Source organism: Ischnura elegans, chromosome 7 (genome assembly GCF_921293095.1).
Source record: "Ischnura elegans chromosome 7, ioIscEleg1.1, whole genome shotgun sequence".
Taxonomy (NCBI): Eukaryota; Metazoa; Arthropoda; class Insecta; order Odonata; family Coenagrionidae; genus Ischnura; species Ischnura elegans.
The window spans coordinates 85,847,108-85,874,570 of NC_060252.1; the positions used below are offsets into that span (position 1 = coordinate 85,847,108).

General features: G+C 41.1%; 2 protein-coding genes across 3 annotated transcripts in view; both read left to right on the plus strand.

The window, feature by feature from the left end:
• The window catches only part of LOC124163029, a 295,123-nt gene extending 294,452 nt beyond the window's left edge, over positions 1–671 (plus strand). Inside the window, exons 3-4 of the mRNA XM_046539812.1 lie at positions 164–395; positions 627–671. Coding sequence (XP_046395768.1) covers positions 164–395; positions 627–671 — 277 coding nt within the window. The remainder of the gene's footprint in view (positions 1–163; positions 396–626) is intronic.
• Positions 672–824: 153 nt separating this feature from the next.
• LOC124162419 (protein PRRC2A-like) overlaps positions 825–27,463 on the plus strand; it is a 189,263-nt gene continuing 162,624 nt past the window's right edge. For both annotated transcript variants that reach the window (XM_046538949.1, XM_046538951.1), the window contains exon 1: positions 825–875. In XM_046538949.1, the coding sequence (XP_046394905.1) occupies positions 849–875 (27 nt within the window). In that variant the 5' untranslated portion in view covers positions 825–848. The remainder of the gene's footprint in view (positions 876–27,463) is intronic.

The window sequence follows — 27,463 nt, forward strand, 5'->3', positions numbered from 1 at the left end:
TTAGGTTTGCCACTTCTAGCATAAAAACATATGAAATTATGAAAATTTGATGGCGAGCTACTCTAGTCTGTGCACGATTTGGCCACGGAAGTTCGTTACGAGATAGACTCGTCATTTCATTGCAAGTGGTATTTAATTTGTCGTTTTATTTTTTTCGTTGCAGCGTGGAGCGCGACCGGCTTCGTGAGAAGGAGCGGCAGGCCCGCGCTCAGATGTCGTCGCAGGCGGCCGAGGAACCGGACATCCGCCACATCCTCAACCTGCCGCCCGAGCTCTCGCCCCAGTCCGCCGTGATCCCGGTGGCGGGGGCTGTTCCCGTGGGCGGTGGGGCGGCGGTGGGAGGGGCCGGGGTCGGCGGGGGCAGCGGTATGCCCCTCTTCGCGGCCCCCGTGAGGGTGAGTGCCACATCAATTCTACTCTCTTGATAAGTCCAACTTATTCAGGCGTTACACAGTGGAAGTTTGACCTATTGAAATGAAAGATAGTTGCACTTTTCCACATTAATTTAATTCGTACGACGCGTTTCGGCTGACAGAGCCATTTTCTGGTGCAAGTCACTGTAGTGCATAAGAACATGAAATTTGACTCCCTCAAAGAGATAAATGTCATGTTATTATGTACTACAGAGTCTTGTGTCAGATGATGGCTCTAAGAGCCGAAATGCGTCGTAAGAATGAGGTTATTTTGGAAAAGTGCAACTACCTTTCATTTCAATATCTTGTGGTAGCTTAGTACAGCGCTGCAAGATCGTGAGGAATCCAAGAAAGAAGAAATATGGAAGAATTCACGAAGAAAAACGGAGTGGGGAAGTAAATTAAGGAGGGGCCGGGGTCGGCGGGGGCAGCGGTATGCCCCTCTTCGCGGCCCCCGTGAGGGTGAGTGCCACATCAATTCTACTCTCTTGATAAGTCCAACTTATTCAGGCGTTACACAGTGGAAGTTTGACCTATTGAAATGAAAGATAGTTGCACTTTTCCACATTAATTTAATTCGTACGACGCGTTTCGGCTGACAGAGCCATTTTCTGGTGCAAGTCACTGTAGTGCATAAGAACATGAAATTTGACTCCCTCAAAGAGATAAATGTCATGTTATTATGTACTACAGAGTCTTGTGTCAGATGATGGCTCTAAGAGCCGAAATGCGTCGTAAGAATGAGGTTATTTTGGAAAAGTGCAACTACCTTTCATTTCAATATCTTGTGGTAGCTTAGTACAGCGCTGCAAGATCGTGAGGAATCCAAGAAAGAAGAAATATGGAAGAATTCACGAAGAAAAACGGAGTGGGGAAGTAAATTAAGGAGAGTGAGAAAAGTGAATGTACAAATATGAAGGATATTTCCTTTTTCATCCCAACCTTATTAGAGTCAAGTTAAACGCTTATACCACCAAAGGAGCATGTTAAGGGATGAAACTTACATCCGGTACGCTCTATTCAACTTGGACATTTGGATAGTGATGGAAAAATCGAAAATCGAATTTTAAATGGCATAGATCGAGGAAATCGAGATCGATCCATGATTTTCGAGTTTCGATCCAAAAGCGATTTTTCAACTTAGATCTTAACCATTTCGTTTGATATCAGTATATTCAGTACCAGCCCGTCATAACGTAGTGCGTCCCGTGTGAAAGACTTTTCTCTGAGGCCGGTAAAGTTGGAAGGACACGCCCCTCGATCATAAAGAAAGCATCTGAATAAGTTGATTTTTCCAAAAAAAATAGTATAGCCGAATGGTTCCAAGCGTTGATCCCAGAACTGGGTTCAAATTTCAATTTTTATTGAAAAATCGAGTTTTTCATTTCGATTAAAAATCGATTACTCCTAAAATCCATTTGGACCAACATTTTTCCATCACTACATTGCGAGTGTAAATTTTTCTCGACTTAATTGTCAAGGCTCGTTCGCAACTACGTAACGTGGCGTAACTTCGCCAATTAATGCCGGGAGGCGTAACTTTGAATGAGATCAGGAGGATCCTTCTTTCCCTTCCCACAGCTCAACTTACGAATTAAAATGCTCGTACGTTTGGCCAAATACATGTTCATGTCTTTATCTTTAGGTTAGCGCAAAACGTGAAAATTTAATGGAATTTGTCAACAACAAATGTGGAAAATAAATTAAAAAATCAATAAATAAATGGAACTGAAAATCAGTGCATAAACATATAAACCAATATGAGGGAACAGTTTACCACAACTATTAAAACAAAACAGGAGAATATAGGGTAATGGGTGAATGGGGAAGATATTTTTTCGTTGTAACTTATCTTTCTATTCCAGGGTCCAAATTCTTTCTATGGAATGCGATTTCTGGTCAGAGGGAACGGCCCAATTTTCCACGTTCTGATATACGTGCTTTTTTCCTTTTTGCCATCAACCGATATTATCTTCTTTTTAATAGCACACCTCAAGCCGCCTCAGTATTCGTTTTGCGTGGTTGTAACGACACCAGCCCTTAAAAAGAAAAAAAAATGGTATGGCGTTGCGCGTACTAAGTCCCACCTGGCATTTATTGAAATCGTTTATTACGCGGAGGAAAAACACATTCCTGTACCCATCTGTTCGGCTAAATATCTCAATTAATTTATCGTTTTTGTCGGACCTAGAAATATGTTGAGGTTCTTAGATGCTGTTCTCAGTGTTCCTCTGAAAAATCTATACTGTATTGCTCTAGCGATCTCAGTTGCCATCTATGCGAGCAGAATTAATAAAGCTAGTAAGCTATAAGCATTTTGATATTCATTCGCGATGGAAACTCCCACGAATATTACGGAATAGGATCCTCAACTCGGCCTCTTTTCTGTTTTTTCATCCACCGCGCACTTAAATGGGTTACAAAATTCGCCGCTCGCGGTGCTGAAGGACCAAGTGATCCTAGTTTCACGGGAAAATAAAGTATAATTAGTGGTGTCAACCGAAATTCATAAACATGATGATGTGATCTATCAAATTCATAACTTTCAATGCTATTCCTCGTAATTATAAACATTATGCAAACTATAGGAAAAAAGTGGATCGCATTTCACTCATCACCGCGCCGCGGACTCTCATTGATGCTAAATAAAGCTTCACAACATGTAAAAGGCCTATATCATTAGCTCTGCTTTGATAAATTCCACCATTCTATTCAGTCTTGGCATATCTAGAACGGAGATTTCGGGATTTCCCTAACATTCTCACCACTGCCTACTCACTGTGGGGTTGAAAACAGATAAAAATGCGACCGAAATGGCAACAGAAATAAGCCTACTATGGGATGGAATTGGGCCTCCCCTATGCAGTCCTCTTGGAAACCCCTCTCGCTTTTGCTGTCGCCTATCGTGCACCTTTTGTTTCTTTCTCTTCGTTCCCGTCATCTTCTTCGCTTTCTTCCCCCCCTCGCGAAGTCGCCATCTCGTGCGCGCAGTTTCTCTGCGGTGGCGAAGCGCAAGGTCTTCGTCGAAGGCCACTTAACGTCGTCTTCGTTTTTATTTGTGATCAAATAATGCAGTTCCGCGGACTGCGGGGAGTGTGGAGAGTGAGAGCCCAAGGCAGTTACGTTTTTTGCCGATCCCAGGGCTGAGGGGGGTTGAATTTACTGTTTTATTTATTGCGGCCGCCGCCGGGACGTAACGGTCTCCGTAGTCATTTTAAATGAAGCCTCTCTTCTCACACGCTTGTTATAATACTCGGGATTAGGGGGATACGACAGTTGATTGTTTATTTTTTTAAATTATTTTATTTAAAGGTCTATTTATACGGGTGCACAATAACTCCTTGCGTGTTATCCATATCGCGGCTGTTTAAATTCCGTGTCGGTTTTGCGACCGCGTTTTAAATTCACCTTTGGATTCCGCGATATTTCTCGCAGTTCAGCGTTACAAACGACGCCGCTGTTTCTTTTATGGCCCTATAATTTTTTGTTTTGCATTATTCGACGGAAGTGAGAGGAATACAATATTCCTTATAAGCGCCTTATATATATTCCTTATAAGCGCCTTATAGATGCCACAGATGACTCTCATTTCTTACGCCTTCTTACTTCCTATAAACTTCATCGCCCATATTTTTCTGTACCATAATATTTAAGGAAATTGAATGAATACGACGTCATTATTGAGTCTCTCGTCATATTTCTTTTATACATTGTATAAACAAGAGGCGTTTATGTTTCTAGTGAATCCCACTTTTACGTCGTAAAGGCTTGGAAATTGTTTTTATTGATTGAAGTAATATCTTGCTTGTACTTACGAATCCACACGGTCAACCCTTTTTTTTTAACCAGTAAACATTCAGGAATACTACAAGGTCATCATCCAATACATTTTGATTTTTTAAAACATCGGTTTAATAATTATTTTCATATTTAGTTCCTAATTTATTATAGATCCCTTGTTTTTTTAATGTTGTGATGCAGTTGTTATTTCATGTATTTTGTGTTCAGGGGTTATAATTACGATACTATTATCCCACTCAGTTACACTGTACAGCACAAATAAAATATGCGCCAAACGTAAATATATTAATTGTTGATCATTGGATATCGGGTCCCAGTATAGTAATGATCTGGAGGATTAATGCGGAATCAAAGATCATCGCTTAAGATCCCCAGGGTAATGTTTTAGCAAGGAATAATCGTGAATGTCTCAGGGGACTCTCAGATTTGTTAAGTTCGCTTGAGTCTTCCATATTCCCAACCGCGACAACTGGGTAGAAGTGCTTCCGGAAAAAAGTACTCTAGGTACTTCATTTAGAAATTTCTGTTTGAAATTTTCAATTTATAAAACGTTCATCGTTATCTAAAAAAAACTGATTTCTCGATGAATACTCTAAATAACCCTCATTCTATTTCATGGAATGCGATGGAAAAAAATGCACCGAGGGATATGTACCTGGGGTGAAAATTATTTTCGTGGAAAGGTATTAGGCTCCACTGGGCTTGGAATCTTTCCGCCGTAAAATGAAAGGGACATTCGTTAATGGTGTCAACCCACGCTCGAATTTTCATCAACCGCCCAAGCTCGACGAATGAATTTTTGCGATGAAACGGTTGCTCACCCGGCCGAGAAAATACGCTGTTTATAAAAAAAAGTATGAATGGCGCGCTGATTGATAGTATTGACGAATGTGTATATAAATTCTTTTATCGGCTGGGAGAGGGAATAAAAAAAAAGTAATTTTTTTTTGGAAATGAAACCAGCCAGTCTGGGATGCTGGGAGTCGCCATTTTCGCTACGGCGGTGAAATATGGATCGCATGGGCCTTTCCCTCGCGGCGGATACTGTCGGTCCTTCTCTCTCCCGCTTTCCCGAACTCTCCATGGTTTTGTGGATCTCTTTCTCTTCCTTTTTGTCCCTCTCGCCCTCTGCAGAAAAAGGCTAAAACTCCGTCAACCTCGGCCAATCCGGCGCTCCCGAAGCAACCTGAGGGGACTTTATAATGAGACGAACGTCAGCGAAATAATTCAGCCATAAATTTCTCATCCTTTCGGCTCGAAAAATAGAAGAGAAAAAAATCGTCATCCTCTCCGCTTTTTCGTGCGGCGCACTGGAATGAAATGGGCGTAGAACACGATGGTTATTATCATGGAGTAGTGTTGGCTGAAAAAATTGGCGTTTCATTTAAATGAAAAGGACCTTTGATGAGAGGAGTAATAAAAGTGGTACATAAGCACGCTGCGTAGGATTTGCCCATGATACAAGCGAAAAAAAAATAGGGAAGAGATGACATAGAATAGGAGATGAAGGAGGGGGAATGCTAAAATAAGGGGACGATATTTAACTCATCGGAGAACGGAAAGAAGTGCAACAGTCTTCATAGGATTGGTTAATGAAGGGAGATATGACTGCAACTCTGCCCACGTTCTACCTGACTTCATTTTTCATATTCTCCTTCAATCCATATTCATGAACCCTATTTTTTTTCCATGGTCAATTACAATGTTTAATGTTACCATCTTCGTTACCATTTCCTCACTTAATCGATAAGAATCGGGTTTATATTTAATTGATGATGCCCCGTCTTGAAACCTGTTTCTTAGGCTAAAAAAATCATTTGCGCTTAAATTTTTCCCTGCTCTCTGAACGTCATAATTCTCCAGAGGGTTGTGACTATTGTTATGTAAGAATTGTTGGGGAATTTATTTTCCAGAATTTTTAACGACAATGCGTTTCGCTGGATTTTATCTTGACAATTTTTGTGTGCAAGTCTACGTCTGCAAACGTTTTCCGACGTATATTACGGTAGTGGCCATTTTTAGTGAATAGCATAGAATTTCACCGACTTCCGAGAAATAGAGTTATTGCAACAGTAGCTTGCACACAATAATGACGTCCTTCACTCAGACCCGAAATCTAAAATCACTTAAAGAAATCGTTAGAGGGAAGGGAAAGATAAGTTTCGGCGAAAATATAATCGTACTCATTCAGCCATTTTTTTAAATCTCAAAGTAAAAACGCGAATCTTGCCGAACGATTTTCATGAGTTGGTGACGTCATTTGAGTTTCGGAATATTTACTTGTTGAGGGAGAGTCGCTCGTTCACTGGAAGGATTAGCCAAGCACAACCAAGGAAGAATAATCGCGCGAGGCTGATGCTACCAAGGCATGAGTAGGTAAGAAGCGGCGACCCGCTCTGCGGAATTCGGTGACGTCATCAACTACGTTGCGAACAGGTTAAGTCCGTCGATGCGTATAGCTCAAGAAGTGGTCAACGGATCTAAAAAAAGGATAAGAATGTGTCTCCTTATTTTTCAAACACTGTCGCAATCGACTGTAAAAACAAATCCTGGGGAAAATCCATTGTCAGTTTAAATCTAGGTTTACACTCGTTTTTTTTTTGCTTTAACCCACAAGCTCTTTGATAGGGATTTATTGGAGGTAGTAAGAGGTTTACCCTTTATGAATCTACGTGTGCATAGGGGGATCGCATAGAGTGGGCCACCCACGCGGCGTCGCCCCCGAGAACGGAATCACCTCCGCCCCCGCGTTTGCCCGCGAAAACCTCATCTCTGACCTCGTATCCCAATCCTCCCCTCCCGCCCTTTTGAAGGCTGGTCGCTGGGTTGCGAAATGTAGCTCTCTTGGAGGTCATCCCTCAGGCCGGTGCTTGCATGTTAAGTGTGGGTCGTCGTGGAGGGATAGCTTTTTATAGATAGCGCTTGGCATTTCAGATGCATGGATGCACTCTACCCCGGTATCCTGACATTATTCATCATAAAAATATTTGCCTATTGCTGTGAGCACGGCCTGTTCGTGTATTCGGATGTCACACTGTGCCGTGTCAACGCCAGAAGCCTTTCCCTTATGAGCTCTGTTCTTTAGGGTAACCTCAGCGTAGTAACGTCCGGTGTAGAGCAATTAAATGCTTATTATCCCCTGTGCCTTCGCAGCCCGCCAGAAAATTCGTAGCGCTTGGATTCTTACGATAAGGTCGGGAAGGGAAATTATCCATAATGCCCAGGGTAATCGCCAAAGGCACAAATGCTGAAGACAAGAGAATTTGTTGACGTCACAAAATTTTCCTTGATTTTGTCTAAATGAGTTAAGAACTTTAGATTTGGAAATTTAGAATGTTTCGCATGATAAATATCCACTGTGGTTTAAGATTTCAAAAAGTCTAGGTTTTTACCTGTAAAAGTATACTTTTTCGACCAAATGCACTTGGGTTAACGAGTCCACTGCATCCATTTCCGGGTATTTAATTTGTCTCCGTCCCTCACTAAAATAAAATGTCATCAATTTGACCGTTTCTTCATTTTCCTCGTCCAATTAGTCCCTAGTTTCTCGCTACTGCAGCGTTATTTCCTCGTTAAGCTAATCTCTAACTAATAGCTGTATATAGCTTCTCTTTAACCCGATTATTTGTCATCAGACGAATTTGCCGTCTCCCTTCCATCTTAATTCTACGGCGTCTATCTTTCTATGTTTACGAAGGTCCTTTTTATGGAAGCAATACTACCATGAATGGCGAAATAAAGGTTTATTGTTGTCTCATTTTTCCAGCATCAGCTTTCATCGAGAGTAATAGTTACCGGGTTGATACTTTTTCCGCTATCCCTCCGGAAAAAAGTGGTCGTATGCATGGAATTCTTGGAATTTAGGCTAGATTCTAGGAATTTTAGCGGAAAAGGAGCGCGTGAAGAATTTTTTTAAGGGCTTGGGAGTTTTTCCTCGTGATAAATACGGTGTGGTTGAAATATCAACTCCTATTAATCGTGTTACGTTGTTACTCGCAGTATTTTACAGTCAATTAGAGTTTTTTTTCCGATTGTACTCTGATGAATTATGGAAGCATTGAATCAGACTCGTGGTTATTATTTTATTTACATATTTTAACATATCAATAATGTTTATTCTCTTTATACATTACTAATAGTTATTTTTTCCATCGTGTGAACAAGCAAAATTTATTTCACGGAAACAATTGAATCAAATTTTTCGTTTTATTTCGTAAAATTGACTGAACAATAAGTCTACATCGTGGGAAATAATACATCTGGATCCTCTCAATGACTTCATTGAATGTTTTACCTACATATCCTTAGCCGTATAGCTTCCAATGAAATGTTTAATACCCATATCGCTATTTTTTCGTGTGCTCTTCGGAATTTTAGTGATTCATATTTTTTTCGAATATGATTCAGATTAAATAAATCAAATGTCACTAATATTCATCAATTAAAAAGGAAATTTTTTTCTGTATTTTTTTTATTCTGACCTCAAATGTGTGTAGTCGCCGCTATAGTGAGACCGTTGTTTGACAGTCGATGCGGCCCTACGGATGGAACGTTTTGAGACCCCTGGTATATTCTTTCATCGCCCTGTCCTCAATGACAGAAGACTCTTCATAAATATTATTTATGGCAAATACAGATAATCTGACCTTGTTTCTCTTTTCTCTCTTCGTGTTTCTTCGCGCACGACGAGGTTGAGTGACCTATTTCATTGTTTCACCCCCAGCCTTACTTTCTTAAAACGTTCTCTTCTGTTGAGACGCCCTTATTTCTTTTACTCCAATTCAAAATGTGTTCCCAATTTTGATCTTTTTAATAGGTACATCCATCATGTATATTGCACCATCTCCATATTATTTTTCCCTTACTCCTGGAAGCACCGCCCTATGAATACTATCATTTTTTTATTATTATAAGATATTGCTGTTGAACATTATTTTTTTCATTGTTGTCTACATGTTTCTTACTATTTTTTTATTTGTTTTCATTGCTACTATGAGGGATACAGCTCGGAATACACAAACTTTGTTACTATGAGGCATTAAGTTCGGAATAAAAAAATATAAAAATATAACTTTCTTTTAAATTATTCACGGTAGCATTTGATTTATTTTACCAGGATCTAATTGAAAAAAATATGAATTAATAAATCCCGACAAGCTTTGGATTAAATAACGCTGTTGGTATTAAACATTTCATTGGAAACTATGTGGCTAGGGCCTATTGGTGGGTAAATAATTCAATAAACTCATAGCGCGGATCCATAAGTATCATTTCCCATGATGTATACCCATTGTTTAGTCAATTTTACGAAATGAAATGAATAATGCGATTCAATTGTTTCCGCGAATACGAAATAAATTTTGCTCATTCACGCAATGGTGAGTTTTCATTTACCCTCCTGCGTCGTACGGCGTTTTCAAATGTCGTTGGCGGTCGTGAAGCGCACACGTGAGCGCGGAATCCGCGCTGGAGGTGTTGGGATTGGGAACGGGATGTTCGCCCATTTGCGTGGCTGACTGAGTGGGCGGGAGAGCCTGCAGTCTCATTGTCTGGATCCTTCCTCACCCACATTTGACCTGAGGGCGCGACTAAGCGCGCAAGCACCGGAAAGAACCGCCACCCACTCGCGGCACGAGGAGGAGGTGCGTTATCTCCCTCTAGACTCCGACTCGGGAAATTTCTCGAACTGCCGGAATCGATGGAAATGTCACTTACCCCGTTTTAAATGTGCTTTGTGCGTAGTTCCCCCCCCCCCCTCCCTGCTAACCCTCATGAATGTAATCCGAAAATAATCGATTGCCATTAATGTGCTTCGCAAATGAAATTCAAACATTAATGCGCATTTTTAAACATGATATGAGTCTCATTGCCTAGGACAGGGGTCTTCAACCTTTTTTAATGCAAGGGCCAAAAAATTAATTTCACATCGTCGGTAGGGCCAAAATGATCCACGTCACTTTACCACCACATCAATAAAATAAAAACAAACATAATGTCAAAGTGCAATTATCTTTAATGGTTAAAAATTTTAATCAATCAATGCGATTGATGCGTAGTTTTCCGCGGCGTTGTCTAGACGATGGCCTGAAGACGCCGGTTGGAATACCAGATCGACCTGAAGACGTCGATTGGAATACCGGAGAAACTGTCGTCGCAAAAAAAATCCACGCGGTGAAACCCAGAAGCATGGAGAAATGAATGCAATTTTTATAGCGAAAAACGCGGGCGCATAGACTGTATCTCTTCTAACTAGGTGTCGCTAGCGCCCTCGGAGTGTCGTTCGCAGGCGCGGCGCGATACAATATTTTATTTAGCCTCTAGGGGCCGCAAGAAATTAGTCAGCGGGCTCCTGGTTTAAGACCCTGGGCCAAGGATTTTTAGCAGCTGTCAGGAAGTTATCTGTTTATCGTGCACGGTTCCCATGTTCAAAAACTCAAGTTAGTGAGAAACTTTTAGGCTGTGATTTTATTGAGTAACGTCAGACGTTTGAATTGTACATATTCCTCTTTATTTCCTTTAGGACAGTCTCTCTTTACCTCAGTACTTCGAGCAACTTTCCCTTTTTTCTATTTTCAGCAATCAGTTATATATCCTCTCATCAACCCCCTAGACATATATATTTAAACATCAACTTATATATTTAAATATCAAACGTTACAATGGAGTGATACTCATATCTTGATCTTTTTGATATTTTTCCATGATCATGTTTTGTAAATGGCAGTCTTTTTTTAAATTATTCTAGATTCACTTTTATCGGGATGAATTTTTGTTTCCATGTATCAAAGATATGTCCTTTTTTGTGAGAATTCGTCCATTTTCTAACATTTTATCGCATTATTTCATTGTTATCATTTACTGTTTTAGCCAGTGGCGGATTTAGGGAGAGGATAGGGGGAGCTATATCCTCCCAATGGAGTATACAATTTACAATAGATAAAATGGTAATTTTGATCGAACCCCCACTACTCTTGGGAAGTTACCTTTCAGTCCCCCTTCTTTGTCCCTATCCTGGATCCGCCGTTGGTAGTAGGAAAATATAATTCTCCTAAACGTTGGTTGAGAATCGAATAGTTTCACGTAAAATTCTCCCCCTCGATATTTGTCATTAAATGATAATTAATCTTGTAGCGTACTTTAGCCTTACTTGCTGTTGAGTTATAAGTAAGTTGACGTTGTCCTCTTTTTCTACTAAATCCGTTTTCAGTGTCTGTAGGAGTGTTGCTCTTGTCCCTTCAGCCTCGCTTCGCTCCGTGTTCTTTTCCCGCGTCTTCCCCTCGACCCCGTTAGCCTCGTCACCTGTTGTTCTTCCCTTTGTACCGTCCTCAGTCCCTGCCGCTCACCTCAGCCGCCTGCCGCAAATTTTACGTACCTTGACTCATGTTGCACCGTGGATGTGGGCGAAGTTGCTGTCATAAGACGGTGCTAAGTGACTTATGAAGTGACGCCTCGGGAACACCCGTTTTGTGCGTCTTCGCAGGCTACTCTTTCATTTCCAACGTGTGAAAGATTGCCGAAACGTCGGCGAAACGGTCTAGGAAAATAAATGCATGCGTAGAAAATCCCGAAAAATTAGCAAAGCTTTTGGAAGCAGTCCGCTAAAACTATCATCCATAATTGCTTACTCTGTAGTTTGCTGGTCTATTTTTTGGGGTTTCCTTCGCTTTTAATTAAGTTCTTTGGGCTATTTTTCGCTGCACTATCCTACAGGGGTGCACAGGTTACGGACTCATGTCAGATCAGTGACCTGAGGAAGCCTGCAGGATAGCTCAACGAATTGCCGTCCTTATAAATGGAGTGATGACTTTTACCTGTCGTCCGCTTCGATTTTTATGACGCATATGCTTATAAAGCCAATCCCCTTGTATGTAGATAACTATGCATTTCCAGAATGATTGTCCGTTGTATTCGTTTTCGTCATCATTCTATTACCCCAAGGTGTGATCAGCAGTTATTTGCTAGACCGTTTACTTTGCCGTTTTATTCGTCAAAGAAATCATATGAAGACTTTCATAATAAAGGCTATCAATTCCAAATTAGCTTCATTTTTGTTCATGTATATACAACTACGTTATTCGTATCGGTGTTTGTTCGATGTCTTATCAAAAGTCTTAGCTTCAAGCGAAGGAATAATAACGCGTAGCTGTGTTTCTTCTCATTGATCATTATTATTGTAAAAACCATTTACTTAGCAAGCGGTTGGGAAAACAATCAGTTTTTTTAAATTCAAAACTCATGAGGCGTAGTTGTGCCTTGTAGCCTTCCTTTTTTTCCCTCATTCGACTATTTCGGCTTCTTCGTTCGAAGGTAAGGAGAAAGTTTTAGGTTTGGGAGTCGTCGTGAACGTTTTGCGCTGCCTACTGCTGTGATTAATCGTCTCACTAAAGCGTGAGTTTGTTCTTTTGGCGCGGGCGTTTTTATTTTCTTGTTTCATGTCAGAAGTTTCCTGCCGTCGTCTAAACTACGCTTAACTCTTCGTTATCTTGGCCGAGAATAGATTGGTGGAAATTCTCCTCGATGAAAAACGAGGGCTCATGTGAATCTTCATCAAAGTGAATGCTTTGGTGCCGCTGGTCGGAGATCTTCTTGAGATTTAGGATTCTAAATTCAAACGAGAAGAAATTGCGAAATGGTAATTCCATGAGAAGAAAATTAGTTGTGCTACACTTTTGGAAACTGATAGTGCTCAGGATATATTAAACCGAGTTACTATAAGCATTTGTAATGGAATCGTTAGAGAAAGAGGGCATTCATTTAAGGGAATATAATTTTATTCCTCTTATTTTTATGACTATTTTCCATCCCGTGATAATTATAATGTTATAACTATGTGTAAAAATTAGGCTATTTTTTTAACACGGAAGCCGCCAGAATGCTTCTTAAGTACTCCATGTAAACGTACGTGAATCAGTAGAATCCTTAAATAATAACTGGCTGCTAATCATTTCTTGACTTCAAGGGTTATAAAGGCCTCTGTTCTGTGTTATGACGAAAAAATGTGGTTTTGGTTTGAAATCATTCGTGGAGTATTTTTTTTTTCGGGTGAAGGTGGTGTTACATAAGATCCGTAACACCTTTACTACTTATCTTTAGCGGTTTCGCCGCATTTTCTTACCATCCAACGTGTTCTTACGGTTGGAATTCGTTCTACCTCCTTTAATCACAACGAAGTAGCTTGTTTGCTCTCTGTGCTCTTTTCCTCGGCCCCAGCATGCGTATCGTACTCATTTCTGCATTCCCTCGCGCTTTCAATCCCAGTTCTCCTCGTCCTGATATCCTCCCGAAGTTTCCTCTCTTGTCTCGAGAGTTTCCTCGTTCATGTAATGAAAATTTCCTTGTGACTTCGCTGTATTTTAATGCCTTAGTCGTCGTTTCCCGTAACTGGAGAACTGTGATGGAGGTGTGACACCGGCTTCTTCCTCGTTTACTTATTCACTTCCTTCTTCCTAAGGTTTACGTTTGATTGTGCGTACATCTGGGTGGCTCAGGAAACCTGGGAAGTCATGTGTTTTCATTTTGTCTGGAAAGTCGGGGTTCGTCTGGTAAAATGGAAGAAAAATCCTTAGAAAATCATTTTTGCGGTAAATGCCATTGGGTGACTTTTCCTCACCCTTTCACGTATTGCTACACCTCCGACATTTGAACATCCTGTCCTTGTGACGGTCCGAAACTACTTTTAAAATTGATTTTTATATTACGAATTTACTTTAATCGTTTATAAAATGTTATTTTGCTAAACTTAAAAAGTGTAATAATATCTCCCGCTGCAAAGAAATTCCGTGGAAATTCTTTGCAGTACTACTGAAAGCTGAAAAAGAGTCCGGAAAGTGCAAAAAAAGTTCTGAATAAAGGAGATATCAGGTTGATATTTGAGTGGCCATACCAGGATATTTATGTAGGGGAGGGATATTCTCAATGGTAACCAATAATTTTCTGCTAACACTAACAACACACTTTCACACAATACAATCAAATGCTCTCCATTTTTTTTAAGTTTACCGGTACAGCCTTTGACGCCTAATAATCTAATAAAAGGTAATTTAGCTCTACGGATCTATAGATTAAAGAAAGAATAAGAAGAAGAAAATTATCTCCAACCGTCATAAAATTTGGCACCACTCGTCGAACTAAAAACCAGAAAACCGTCCTATGGTAATTTTCGGGAATATTACTTTCCCACCAGGGACCACCACAGACCACTCCACCACCCAGATGTAAAATACCAGATGGTAACCGGAGTTAAAACTTGTGGTCCTCAGCGACGTCCCTACAGCCTTGCAAAGGTTTTCAGTCGGTCTTTGTTTATACCGCTGTGGTAGTCCCTGGCGAGGAAATGATATTTCCGTAAAGTACTACTGGAGGATTTTTTTTAAGTTAGACGAGTGGTGCGAAATTTTACGGTCAGTGAAGACCCTTTTCTTCATCTGTTAAGCCAAATAATGTGATTCCATGGGAATTGTTTCATATCGCTCCAGCTCGTTGCGAATGGGATCTGCTCTGGCAGCCGTTGGCGTTCTGGCAAGAGTCGCCATATGGCTCTGTGGCCGCGGCACCACTGACCTAGACAACGCGAAGACGTAAACCCCCCGCGGGTGGATGTGCCGTCCGCCGCGGGGGGAAAAAAAAGAGGACGTGCGCGCGATGATGAATTGACAGCCATAGCCGCGTTTACACTCCCCTCCCCGCTTCCCTCTCTCGAAGATGTGCCTTCCAGGGTTCTCGGCGGACTTGGTCATACTCTCTTCTGTCCAAGTCATCGACACCTGGACGCGAGCGTTCTTGCGAGATTAATATCCTCACGGTTGGATGTCCCCGAGTCGCGAATCGCTTCTTGGCATGATTACGTGTTCAGGTGTCATTGGAGGGGAGGAGGAAACTGTTACAATATCGACTACGGCAATGGGAATGCCTGTATGATTGGAGGCGATAGTGTTTTCAACGTTTAATTTGCCATCCTGATTAGATATTGAACTATGTTATAAAATATTCATCCCGGATATTGAAAGTGTTAAAAACAAATAATGCGTTAGGTTAGCATGCAGTGTAAAGTCTTACATTCAGCCATCATATTGGAAAAATATTAAATAATTGGTTCCTCGACAGCTTTTATTCCCAGCTTATTTCCTCGTTGCGTGTTAGAAACAAATTATTCGTGAGGTCCGCATTTAGTGTAACGTCTTACGTCTTCAATCAGCCGTGCTGTACTTATCACAAATCTGTATGGAGATGAACGTGTGTATTGTTTATACGGAAGTCGGATAAAATCGAATCATCGATTTAACCATTTTCTGGTCCCTCTAATGTGCATCATATCTTTCATTTACGGGTCCTACGTGAAGTTGAAATATTTCCTTTCAAGATTTATTTAATATTGTAAATTTCCTTCTGTTCCTCACCTTAATGATCGAAATACTTTTTAGGCGTTACTAATTTTGCATTGTAATTATGCCATATTTAGAGGTAATTTAGGTATTGCAACTTGCATTCATTAAAAAGAAATGGTTATTTCTTATAGATATTCAACACTGCAAAATCGGCCCGGGTTTTGTACAAGTCCTGTTTCATAACAATACATACTGTTCATGAGAATGTACGATTAGATAATTATTGCTAACTAATGAAAGGAAACTCATGTGATTCGGCATTCTCCTGCAGTAGGTCACCGACTTTCAGGTTGTGCAAAAAGTGCAGAAAATTTGCAAGAATCACCCGATTTCATACTCAACTTCTCAACTAATCAAACTATTGTGGGAGGGCGAATCAAGCAAAATAGTGAAAGGACTGTGCCACATTGAGGGTTTCTGGTTCCAGTCCATATCATGGCGAATGATTTTTTTCTCCATAAAATTTTTCCTTTTAGTATATTTTCTCGTTATTCCGTAATGGTATTCCCATTGGACTGCTGGAGACCAAGGGAACGTTAGATCATCCACGCTTGTTTCTAGCATAGTTGGGTAGGTAATTCAGCGATCGGTGTGGAATAAACGATATGATGAACGAAGATATTGTACTCCCCACTAATTTTATTTTAGCAGCTTACGACACTTGTTTCGATTGCTACACAATCATCATCGGCACCTGATTGTAAGCTGCTAAGATAATGTTAGTGGGCGGTACGATATCTTTGTTTATCATTCAACATTATGTTCCACGATATCTCTCCCCAAAAATTTGACTTAAAGCGGAATAAATGATAGTTATCCAGCATTTTGTTTACTATGCCAAACCGTCCCGCATTCCCTGAGAAAATATAAGTTATCTGTCATGTTTTTTTTCAAGTTCTTTGGTCGCCTCTTCGTAACTTGTGCATCCGTTTTATTTGTCTTTTCCGCAGGTGGTATTCCTCTTCCGCTATCACCGCAATTCTCCCGTATACTCTCTCGTTATTCCGCAATGATATTCTGCTTGGACAGTAGGAGACCACCATAGAGACATCAGATCGCCCGCAGTTGTTTCTGGTGTGGTTGGGTAGTTGATGCCGTGGAATAATTGAGTGGTATCCTACATTTTGTTAACCGTACAAATCCATCCCGCTACCCCTGAGAAAATCAAGGTTACGTATATGTTTTTCAAGCTCTTGGGCACCTCTTTGGCTCTTGTGCATCCCTTTTATTTGCCTTTACCGCGAGTGATGTTCTTCTTCCGCGATAGCCGCCATTCTCCATCGTGGCCTCATTTCTCCACACGTCCTCCAGCCACTTGAGTCGCCTTCTTCGACTCCCCTACCGCGCCCAGCACCACAACCGCCACCGCTCCTTCCTTGCTCACCCGCCCTCCACATCCCCGTTCTTCTCCGCTCCAATTCTCCTACGTATAGGCTCACTCTCTTCTTTCCGCAGTGATCACGTCTCCGCACTGCATGCCTCCTTGCTCCGTATTTGCTGTTTGAGTATTACTTCGACTGTTTTATCTTCTAGTATTGACATTACCGCACCACTTCGCTGTTGCAAGCAGTGTTGAAGTCAAAGTTACTCCTATTTTTGCTCCGAAATGTTTTCTCGTGGGAATTTGTATAAAAAATTCTTCAAATAACAAAAAAACAGCTAGAAAACATAAGATGTGGATTTCCGTTCATTTTGAACTTTTTTACGATTTATATTGAAGTTTTCCATAATCAGTTCTTCAATTAATACATTAAAAGTAGTAAAAATTTATTACTATGCAAGAATTCCATCTGGGCAAGTCTGAATCAACTCTCGATAAGAGTTTCCCTGCAAGCTTCCGTGGAGATTTTGACTGACGGCAGTGATTCTTCCGGTTTTCCTATCGCGTTTATTCATTTTTCTCGATAAATATTTCGCCAAGGTTCCATTTGGCCTCCTCAAGTGACCTTCAGTGAACCTGAGGGAGCTTACTGGAACTTTGGCGAAATATTGTCCAGAAAAATGGATAAACGCGGAAGGAAACCGGGAAAATTCACTCACTACATCACTATAATACTTCTTCAAATTCGAGAGATTCGACTTCTTATTTAAGGTCCGCAAATACTTGCTACCTACATCCCCCTCACACGAGAGTGACAATGGTGAAGGAATGATGAAAATAATAGGTCCTGCTAGGGCGGATGATGAAAATGTCCGAACCGTTGCGGAGTGGGGGGTGTGGCCCGCGAGTCTTCGTGGGAGGAGGGAGAGCAACGTCGCGCCTGAGGGGGCGGCGCGGAGTCGCCGTCGTTCTCTTCGTTTTGGCGTTCCCGCTCGCTCGCTGGCTCGTGTGTGTTCTCTCGAGAGGTGGGGGCGGATTGTTTTTCCGTGGGCGGGGCTCCGCGGCGTTAGGAGGGGTTGGAGGGGGCTAAGATGGGGGTTGGTGGGAGGGGTGTTGTGGGGTACCGCCGCCTTCGGTTTACTTTCCCCTTCGTCTCGCCACCGCCACCCCCTCCACCACCACTACTATACTACACCCCCGTCATTTTCTTCTTTGTCGCGAGTTCGGCAGGGTAGTATCTCGTTTGCGTTACGGGGTGCAGGAATATAAAGATCCCCCCTGCCCGCGAAATGAGGAAAATGTTTAGCGGTGATGCAGTCTAGCACACGCCAATTAATACCTGCCCGCCGCAGAGTTATCTATGTATTTCCTATCCATCAGATAATAAAATCGCACTTATGTTTGCATAAATCTTTTATTTGAAGAGTACAATATCGTGGGCGAATACAAAGAACATCACACCTACACATGAAATGAGGAAAATTTTAAGCAGTCTACCACCCGCTTCTTAATCCACTCCGTAATTCTTAGCACTTCCTATCCATCTGCTAATACAAGCCTACCTATTTTTGTAAAATAATTTTATTTGAAGTGCAAAATATCGTGAGACATCCTTATATAATGCACTAAACCTAACCTCATATTGATCTTGCTCTCCCAAATGTATATATATCGATATTCATCACCGTGTGCAGTGAAGGTGGCTTTCATTGATAGTGGACAGATGATGGACAGTCCAAAGAGTCTTCTTAAAATTAATGATATCATTTAATCCATTAACGTATTTTCCGCTAATTTATGGTCATTAACATCACGAGTCGGCAATCCTAAATTTGGTTTGAAGCAATTATCACTCATTCCTCGTGTGAGCTAATTCTTCTCACTCACACAGGTCATGTCTCATTCTCTCACACACATAACCTTCATTACATGCCCCCACTCTTCTTGTGACTTTCTTATTACCTACAATGTCGATCCACTTGATTTTCATAATTCGTCTTTTGCAGCTTATACCTACTCTATTTTAACGAAAGAATGTACAAGGAGGGAGTTCTCCGTCTTATGGTACCCCTTTACGATTTTCTTCCGCACTGTATCTCCTAACTGCGGCCTTAAATGACAGCTCCCTGCCACTCGTGTGCGTCTAAGTGTCAGGATTTTGACGCTAATGAACATTAAGGCAGTCGGGCTGCCTCGGTTCCCATTCCGTTCTCCGTGGAAAAAGCATCGTCTGGGGAAACCTCCCGTGCCACACGCACGTGTCTTGAATGTTCCCGGAAGTCTTTCGCCTTCGTTGCTTCTCTTGATTCTTGCAGCCTTAGGTCCCTAATCTCATGGATATGTCCTCGTGTGCAAGGAGGAGTGTTAGCTTGACTTTTTCCCAACTCGTGCCTCCATCGGATTTTCTTGCATCGCTCTGATTTTCTTCTAAGTCATTCTTTAATGGAGTTAGGTGGTTTTTGGGTTGATTTAGGGGAGAAAGTAGATCTGTTTCATGATGGAATTTGAAAATTATGATGAAGAAATCAGTACAATATCCTTTTTTCCTTCCCCGAAAGAAGAATAATTATTTTTTCGCCTTTTGGTAGTATCGTGATATTGAAACGCAACCAGATAGAGAGTTTTTATGGAGCAGTACGTGTTGTAAATCAGGATAAATTTCGTTGGAAAAACGTAGGTGTGAAAAGATTATCTGATAGGAGAATTGATTGGAGAGCTACGTCAAACTAATCATAGGATAGTTGACCAGTGATGATGATGAAACATCATTAAACGACCCCAGAGGGATTTGTAAATTAATTTTATATTGTTGTTCGGAAACATGTTTTGCTGCTGCTGCCGGCGTCGGTGGTGGCGGAGTAAAGTCCTCGCCTGCCAAGCAAGAGGTCGTTGGTTAGAGTCCCGGCAGGATATGTTGCTTCTATTCAGGGCATGGTTGTTCATGCTCGTGTAAATGTTAAATTGTTTAAAAACACCGACGTGAAAGGCCAATTTGCTGTTTTCGGTGGTATGGGTATTAAAAAAATAAAAATGAAATGAACGTTGGAATACCAGTGGCTTGAGTTTCTGCAATAGGTAAGTTTTTTTATTTAATGGCTGTGAAACCTCTGGTTTTCAACTCAATCTTCGATTATCTCGAACGAATCGGAAACGGCCATTGCGGTCAAGCGCACAGTTTTTTTTCGCTGTTCTGCGCTCCCAGCCAGCAGTCGAAGCAATTTTCAAGCCCGAGCATTATCTCTACCTTTGTGAGTCGCACGTCTTGAACGTAATCATGTTCTTATACACTACTAATACTGTGATACAAGATTTAAAAAAAAACATTTTTTAAAAGAAGTTTTAGGCACGTTTTCGTCAATACAAGAATTTTATCACTATCTAAGTGTGTGAAGTGGAGGTTATAAGCCACTTTCCCGCAAGTTAAATCTCGATTACTTCTAGGAATGAATTAAAATATGAATTATTTTAAACCTTCGTAATTTTGAGCAAATTTTCTTTAAATCCAAGAAAACTGATATAAGTATAAAACATGTAATGAACATTTAAAAATTTTATTTTTGAGCAAACCATTTTAAATACTAATGAAGCGCTGTTGTAATTTTCTTGAAATTTTAGTTTCCTTTACCTTTTTTGTGTTACAACTTGTACGACCACGGCTTGCACCCCTTTAGTTTTGATCCTGGGTACGCCCTTGAATATGATTGGCGCATTGGTTGAATAATGGGTTTGTAAATGGTGCAAACCCATAGTGAATGTAGTTAGTATCAAAATCTATCTTTTTCTAACGTTTTATATTCATAGTTACGTCTATAAGGGCAAGTGTCATTGGAAATATAATTTATTCATGATGCTTTGGAAGGTATTCTATTAGATTAGGCTAGTCTTTTCTTGTTCCCTCTGGCATGCTTATGTGAAAAAAATACTTATTATTGGAATGTTTTCTGGAGGAAAAACACTTGCTTGTGACTACTCCAGAATATGAATCGGTCGATAGTGCCATGCGAACATTATTTCGGCCAATGATGAGAGAATAACTCGTGGTATTAACTCGCTTAGGGAGTACCTAGTGTGGGCTGGAGACAGCGATCTTGAAGTGTCGTAGTTATTAGTAGATAATTTGCGGAGGTAACTCAATTGGTAGACATTTAGAGGAATTTGTTATTTTCATATGCTCCTTTCAGGCAATTACCAAGCCAATCTATTTCGTAATCTTGGTGAGGGAAAGGCACGCTTGTTCATTACAAGTCCTACGCTCGAGTCGCCACGTACTTGTACTGTCCTTAACCCCCATTGAAAACAGACATTGACTCATTGCTGCTTTCACCGCCAGCCGTATTTGTTCAGGTGCTTGTTCCTCCTGCAGCGAACGTTCAATCGTCGCTCAATCTCCGAAAATGGTGTCTCTAGAGACTACTTGAAAGCAGTCTGGGTCGGTAATATTTAAATTTCGTATGTACTTATGCTGAGGTGGAATACAAAGTGATCTACATCTACACAAAATCGTGGGAGCCGCCTCTAGGATGTTTGGCAGGTGGTTATCAATCACAACCATGCAGCATGCAAGATACCCACATGAACAAGATACTCGGTCATAAAAATATCACGCGTACTAAAAAATTATACGTCCACATTTATGCAATGGCAAAACTTACCAACGGTTATTAATTCCTATAGTAAATGCATGCAAGGTTAGTACAATGGAAAAAAATACATTCTATGAGTCATCTTAGCGAGTGACGCCATTAATATTACTAGTCGAGACACCTTTGCTGTCCTGTTGCTATCAAGGTATGTGAAGCCTTGCCGTCCTCACTAGCCCCTTGCCTTTCAGTGATTATTCATCAGATAATGCCTCACGTGTTCAATTAAGTTGCCCGGTCTTCTGCTCAAGATTTTCAGATTACTTCTCTTTTCTCGTACTCTTATTTGGGCTTCAAATGATATCAATATTTTATGAATGAGTCTTTTATGACAATGCCGGTCCCAACATGAAGAATGTAGTGATGATTAAGTGAAAGTTCTCCGCCCGTGTGAGATCGTCTTCTAATCAGTCGACCTATGACCTTATATGCGTCTCGCGCCCCGAGCGAAAAAGAACGTCCCCTTGCCTTTCGGCATTCTCCGCGATGTTCCAGTACTTTGTGATGTGCCGAGTGTGTGTGCTTGATCGTTTTTTTTTTCGACGGAGGATTTGAAAATAAATCTATTCCTTATTTCATGTACTCAAATCTACCGTCGTACTGTCTTTACTTTGAATCATAAGTTACGTTTTGCGGTTTTTGCCAAACTCGTTTCACGTGAAACTAATAATTTTTATTTCCGTGCCGATCTTCCTTTACAACGATCATACGACTATTTCCGGGGTCTTCAGTGAGAAACGAAATTTTTTCATTCTCTTTTATTAGATTATATGTTAAGGAAGAGATGCGGGAATGCCAGCAAATCTATAATCAGACTTACATGAAATACTATTTGTAGACATCGCTATGACTAACAGTCATCGAAAAAGAATGCGAAACCTGACTCGGTTGTAAATATCTTACGCGCGTACACTTTTTTCGACGGGTGCAAGTTAGTAACTTCGTCTTCATGCTAGATTGAGGTGTGAATGATGTTACCTCTGTTGTAAGATTGCAATCAACAACTGAATCTTTTATTTAATTTTATCTACATTTTCTTTGTTTCATCTGCATTATATATCGCATCATAATTTGTACCGATATAATTTCCATTCTTAATCAAATTCTGTGTGTGATATTGCTATAATCTCGGTAATATTTCAAAGAAATAATTAATCCGCAGTTGCGGTAAGGAAATTGAGAAGGTTTTGGCGTAAAATCCGTAGAATGTAGTGGTTATTATTATCACCGACTTTAGAAAATGTTTTGAATGTCATGATCATCAAAATCTTTCATTATTTTTATTTTTTCTGATCGTTCCTATTTCATGGATTCAATTATCTGTCGTGGCCCTGAAGAAGTCCTCCTGAATGTCTCATCCATTGCGATGGAATCCTATCTCGTGAATCACACTTACGAATTGAATTTTCCTGCCGGTACGCACCGACCATTGCATTTCGGGGATGCTTCAAATATACTTCAGTGGGTGCGGTTGGGAAGAACGGGGAGGGGCCGGGCGAAGCATGTGTGAAGCGAGGGATCCTTAACCCAGATATCCTCGGCAACCCCTGGTTGGTGCTGCGGGCTGTGATCGTCTCATCTTTCCCGGGAACACCATTTGATTCCCCTGGGAGATCGGGGGGATCAGGATCTCCTGTTCCCCCCACCCCTCAATGAATCTTAACCTCATATTACACTGGCGAACGGCCATTTCGTTGCCTTAGACATGTGACTTGTTTTTGACCAACTTTTGGCCTCTGTTAAACAAAATAACCTCCGTTTTCTATCTATCACGTCAGGTTTTTAAGGAACAGGATGTCCTCTTTTTGTCCATATGTGTCGTACAAAATTTGCATCTTAAAAAAATTGATAGGAAACCTTACCAATTATACCAACCATGCACATTTTTTTTAATCTATACAAAATATATGGCTGATTTAATTTAAGGTACGGTCTGTCAATTCGTTTAAATTATAACATCAAAATATGGCGTTTACATCGCGCTTATAACATAAGCTCTCACTATTGTGTTTCCTATGTAACTATAACACTAGTCACCTGGCGTCAGTCGGGGAAGTTTAATGCCAGCCAATGGGGTAGTTTCCTTCATCAAAGAAAACGAAAGGCATCGATTGCGATTCGTTACTCACCATTAGTGTATTCATAATATACAAATTATTTTGTTTTAGAAATCCCAGTTAAGGCAAATGTTAATGGTCAATTTTAACCTCATTAAAAAAGGCCAGATTGGCGCCCCTGCGATGCCACTCCACGTGACGTCACAGGGACCTAGATGCTATACGAGAGTCAGGAGTTTTACATCGTCTGAAATTATAAATGTATGCATGAGGCACAGAGCTCAGGGAAACATCCCTTAATAATCATCTACTAAAATTGCCTAAGGTCGGAAAGTTTCCTTCGTTTGATAGGGTAATAATAATTCTTATTTAAGCCAAGCGCTACCTACTAGCAGGGTACTCTACGCTACCGCCATGCTCGGCAGCAAGCAGCCTGCATCGTAGCGGCGTTCATAGCCTCGCACCTCGGTGGCCTCTCACAGCGGCAGCCAGACGTCACACGGGCTTTTCCTAGCATTCATACTTAGCCGTCGCGTTTTCGCGCGCTTGAAATTTTTCACTTTTCATTTAATCGTTAAAAATAGATATTATCATTAAAAAATCTAAAAGCGTGAAATATGTACTCCAGGAGTAATAATCTTTCGATTTAGGCAATAAAAAATCATAGGAAATCACCCTATTAAAAAGTTATAATGCCTCTTGTGATCTGCACTCAGTCTAATAATTCGGTCACAGACACGCAAGGAGTAGGGATGAAACTTGACATGGTGGACGTTAACTAGCTAAAGATTTGAAATCAGCATGCTTATTTTACTCTGAATCAGTTTGAAAATCTAAGGTGACAGAAAATATGTTAAGTAAGTCTTTCCTCAGTGTTATTTTTCATTAGCTCCCCCTCCCCTCTCTTCCACCTCTTTTCTCCTCGCTTCCTCCTTTCTCTTTGACCCCTCACCTCTAACTTATACGTCAGGCATTTTGTCGCCAAACCTCCCCGCCGCCCGATGCTCATATGATTTCGTGCATGGCGTCACGTAGGTGGCGCGGGCGGGCGGTCGGACGGAGCGGGAAGTGGCGGCGGCGGCGCGGGCGGCCCCATTTCACGCTTCCCCTCTCCTCTCTGCCGCCCTTCTCGTCAAAACAAGCCGCAGCGCGCGCTGGCTGGCTGGCTGGAGTGCTGCTGTGCCTCACTCTGTTTTTAAGCGAGTATCTCTCTTCGCTCAAGTGGAATGTATGCATGGTCGCTCGAGCGCACTCATATGCTGCGGAGATGTTCGTTCCTCGAGTTTTCTTTTTTCTTTTTCGGCGGGAAAAATTGAATTAATTTCGCGATGTGACTTCTCGTCGGTGCATTGATAGTGTGAAGAGCACTCGGTGTTTTATTTGATGATGATATTCGTGGACTCGCGCTCGGCTTCCCGTGAACCTCTTGATTGATGCAATTAGGTGAACGACCTGAGGTTGCCTTTTTCGTGTTTTGGAAGCCCTTGTTTTCTTCGATTCACTCGAATACACAATTGTGTGCTCATTAACTTGTTGTACCATGAGAGCCTTTGTGGGAAGGTGAAATTATTATCTAATAAAAGCATAGCATCGATCTATTTTGCACTCCCGGAAGTGTTTTTTTCCAACTTGGAAAATGCTGTGTTCTGTGATATTTGTGTACTACGCGTTCTGCGATGCTGGAGTGGGGACAGTCTTATCATAAACTCATTAGCTGTGGTGAGGTGTACTAAAAAGGTACTGTGTATTTATGGACACCTGTGGAATATTCCGATTTAATTCTTTTTGAGCTGTAATTACTCTCTGAATAAGTGAGTATACTAAATTTTTTAATACCTGTGACTTTATGGGAGCTTTTAGCGACGCCAGGCTTACTTTTTCTCGTGAGAAAAGTTTATGATACCCGGTCTTCGTCAGACGCGTGCAAGTCGGTTATTTTTTGTTAGTGATAATCCGATATCGAATATTAATAGGTCAAACAGTCAAGAAATGTGAGCATTACACATTGTGCTATTTTCCTTGGTTGAAATAAATGTTTTAAGGGAATGGAAGAATTGCTGTAACAGAGTTCTTGCTCTTAAGAAAAATATCTTTTGGATCTTTTCTTATTAGGTAGACCATAATGGGGTTTTTCGGGTTAAGTTAGGTGACCAGTTCGTGCGTAGTTCCGATATTCATATATAGTTCATTAATGTAAATGGCTACGATATTATTTTTTTCATCAGAATGATTGATTCGATGAAAGCTCTTTTGGAAGCACCATGACTGTTGATTAGAAGGCATCTCACCTCCACATTGTGTCGAAATTAAGATGTCGTGTTTCACTTTAGGTTTCGTAATGAATAATTAGATTCGTTCCCAATACCCGCGTTACAGACCATACCCACATAATATTCTAATTCGAAGTACAGGTACGCATAACATCGTAACCAAGACCTTAATTAAAAGTTGTCTCTCGCTTTGCGCTTTGTGTGGACAAGTTCTGTTAGGGATTGGTTGAAATGATCGATTTAATGACTGTCTCACGTTCTTCATGGCTTTAGTTTCGGGTGGCGGCGCGTTCTCGTAACTACGGTAGCTACCATCTCCTGTCGCTTGAAGAGCCCCGATGTCACCCTCCGTCTTTCAGTTGGCTGTCACGGTGTGGCGGTCGCCCTCCTCCCCATCGGTTCATATCTCCTTTGTCCGTGCGCCTAGCGGAAAGATTCCCTTTTCTTTTGTTTTTGCTTTTCCCCTCTTTCGGGCATCCGAGGAAGATGATCCCCCGAAGTTATCCCTTCCCCCTGAGGACGTCCTACCGCCAAGGTTTCAGCCTCCCCTCTTTGTTTTTTTTGTAATCAATGGAGAAGCCGAGAAGTGTGGGGTCGTGCTGGAGTTTAAAAGAAAAGAGGACCTTGTTGCCCAGATGGCTTTGTGAATTTATTTTTTTTACATCTGAGGAATACTGGTGTTTGTGTTCTTTATCTTATTCTTTATGGGCTCGAAATTATCATGGTCAGAAATGATCTCCTGTAGCATTTCCTCAAGAGCAGCATAATGCACTCTCCAAGTTTTTCCGTACTCTTTTACAGCCATATCCCTGCATTGCAGTAAAATAGTGTCCAGTAGGAATGTTTCAGGGTTATTGTTGCTTATTATGTTATTATGCTATGATGTTTGTCTTCTTGGTAACCCTCACGCTTTTGCATATGATTACGCGTGATATAATTAGAGGTTTTTCTCACATGGTAGGTGGTATTCAGTCTACCTCAAATTTTACGTAAGCTGATGTTAATGCCCCTTTCAAAGACCCTCGAGGTGGCGTGAATCCCTCGATGTTGATTTAATTTTAAGTGGTGATAAGCATGCGTGCGTTTCTTAAGGCGAATCTGAAGTATCTTTGATTCATTTCAGTGCGTTGAAAGCTATTATTCAATGTGTAAACGTCTTCTTACTATTTTCTCCTTGGCGGGCGTGAAGATTTTCGTTTATTTCTTCCGGATTTCCCGCCTCAGTTTCAGCGCCTCCACTTGTTATTTTCGTGATTGAAGTTAGCGGTATTGGCGCGAACGTGGACAGAAGCGAAGCGATTATCTCTCGAGCGCAGGGGATGAGAAGGCTATCGGATCAGATGTCTGGCGCGGTTAGTATCCTTCCCCACGATACTTATCTCAATCCAGGAGCCGCGTCGGAAATGGGACACTTCAATTGGTTCTGTTTGGAGAACAGAAAGTAGTTCAGTGTTACGCTGCTTTCCTTTGTGGTCCCTCGTGCACATGAGCACTAGCAAATAACCACATCGAAAATCATTGCTCCGAACGTATTTTAATACACCTATTATTGTAATTTTTTCTATACTTCTTTACGT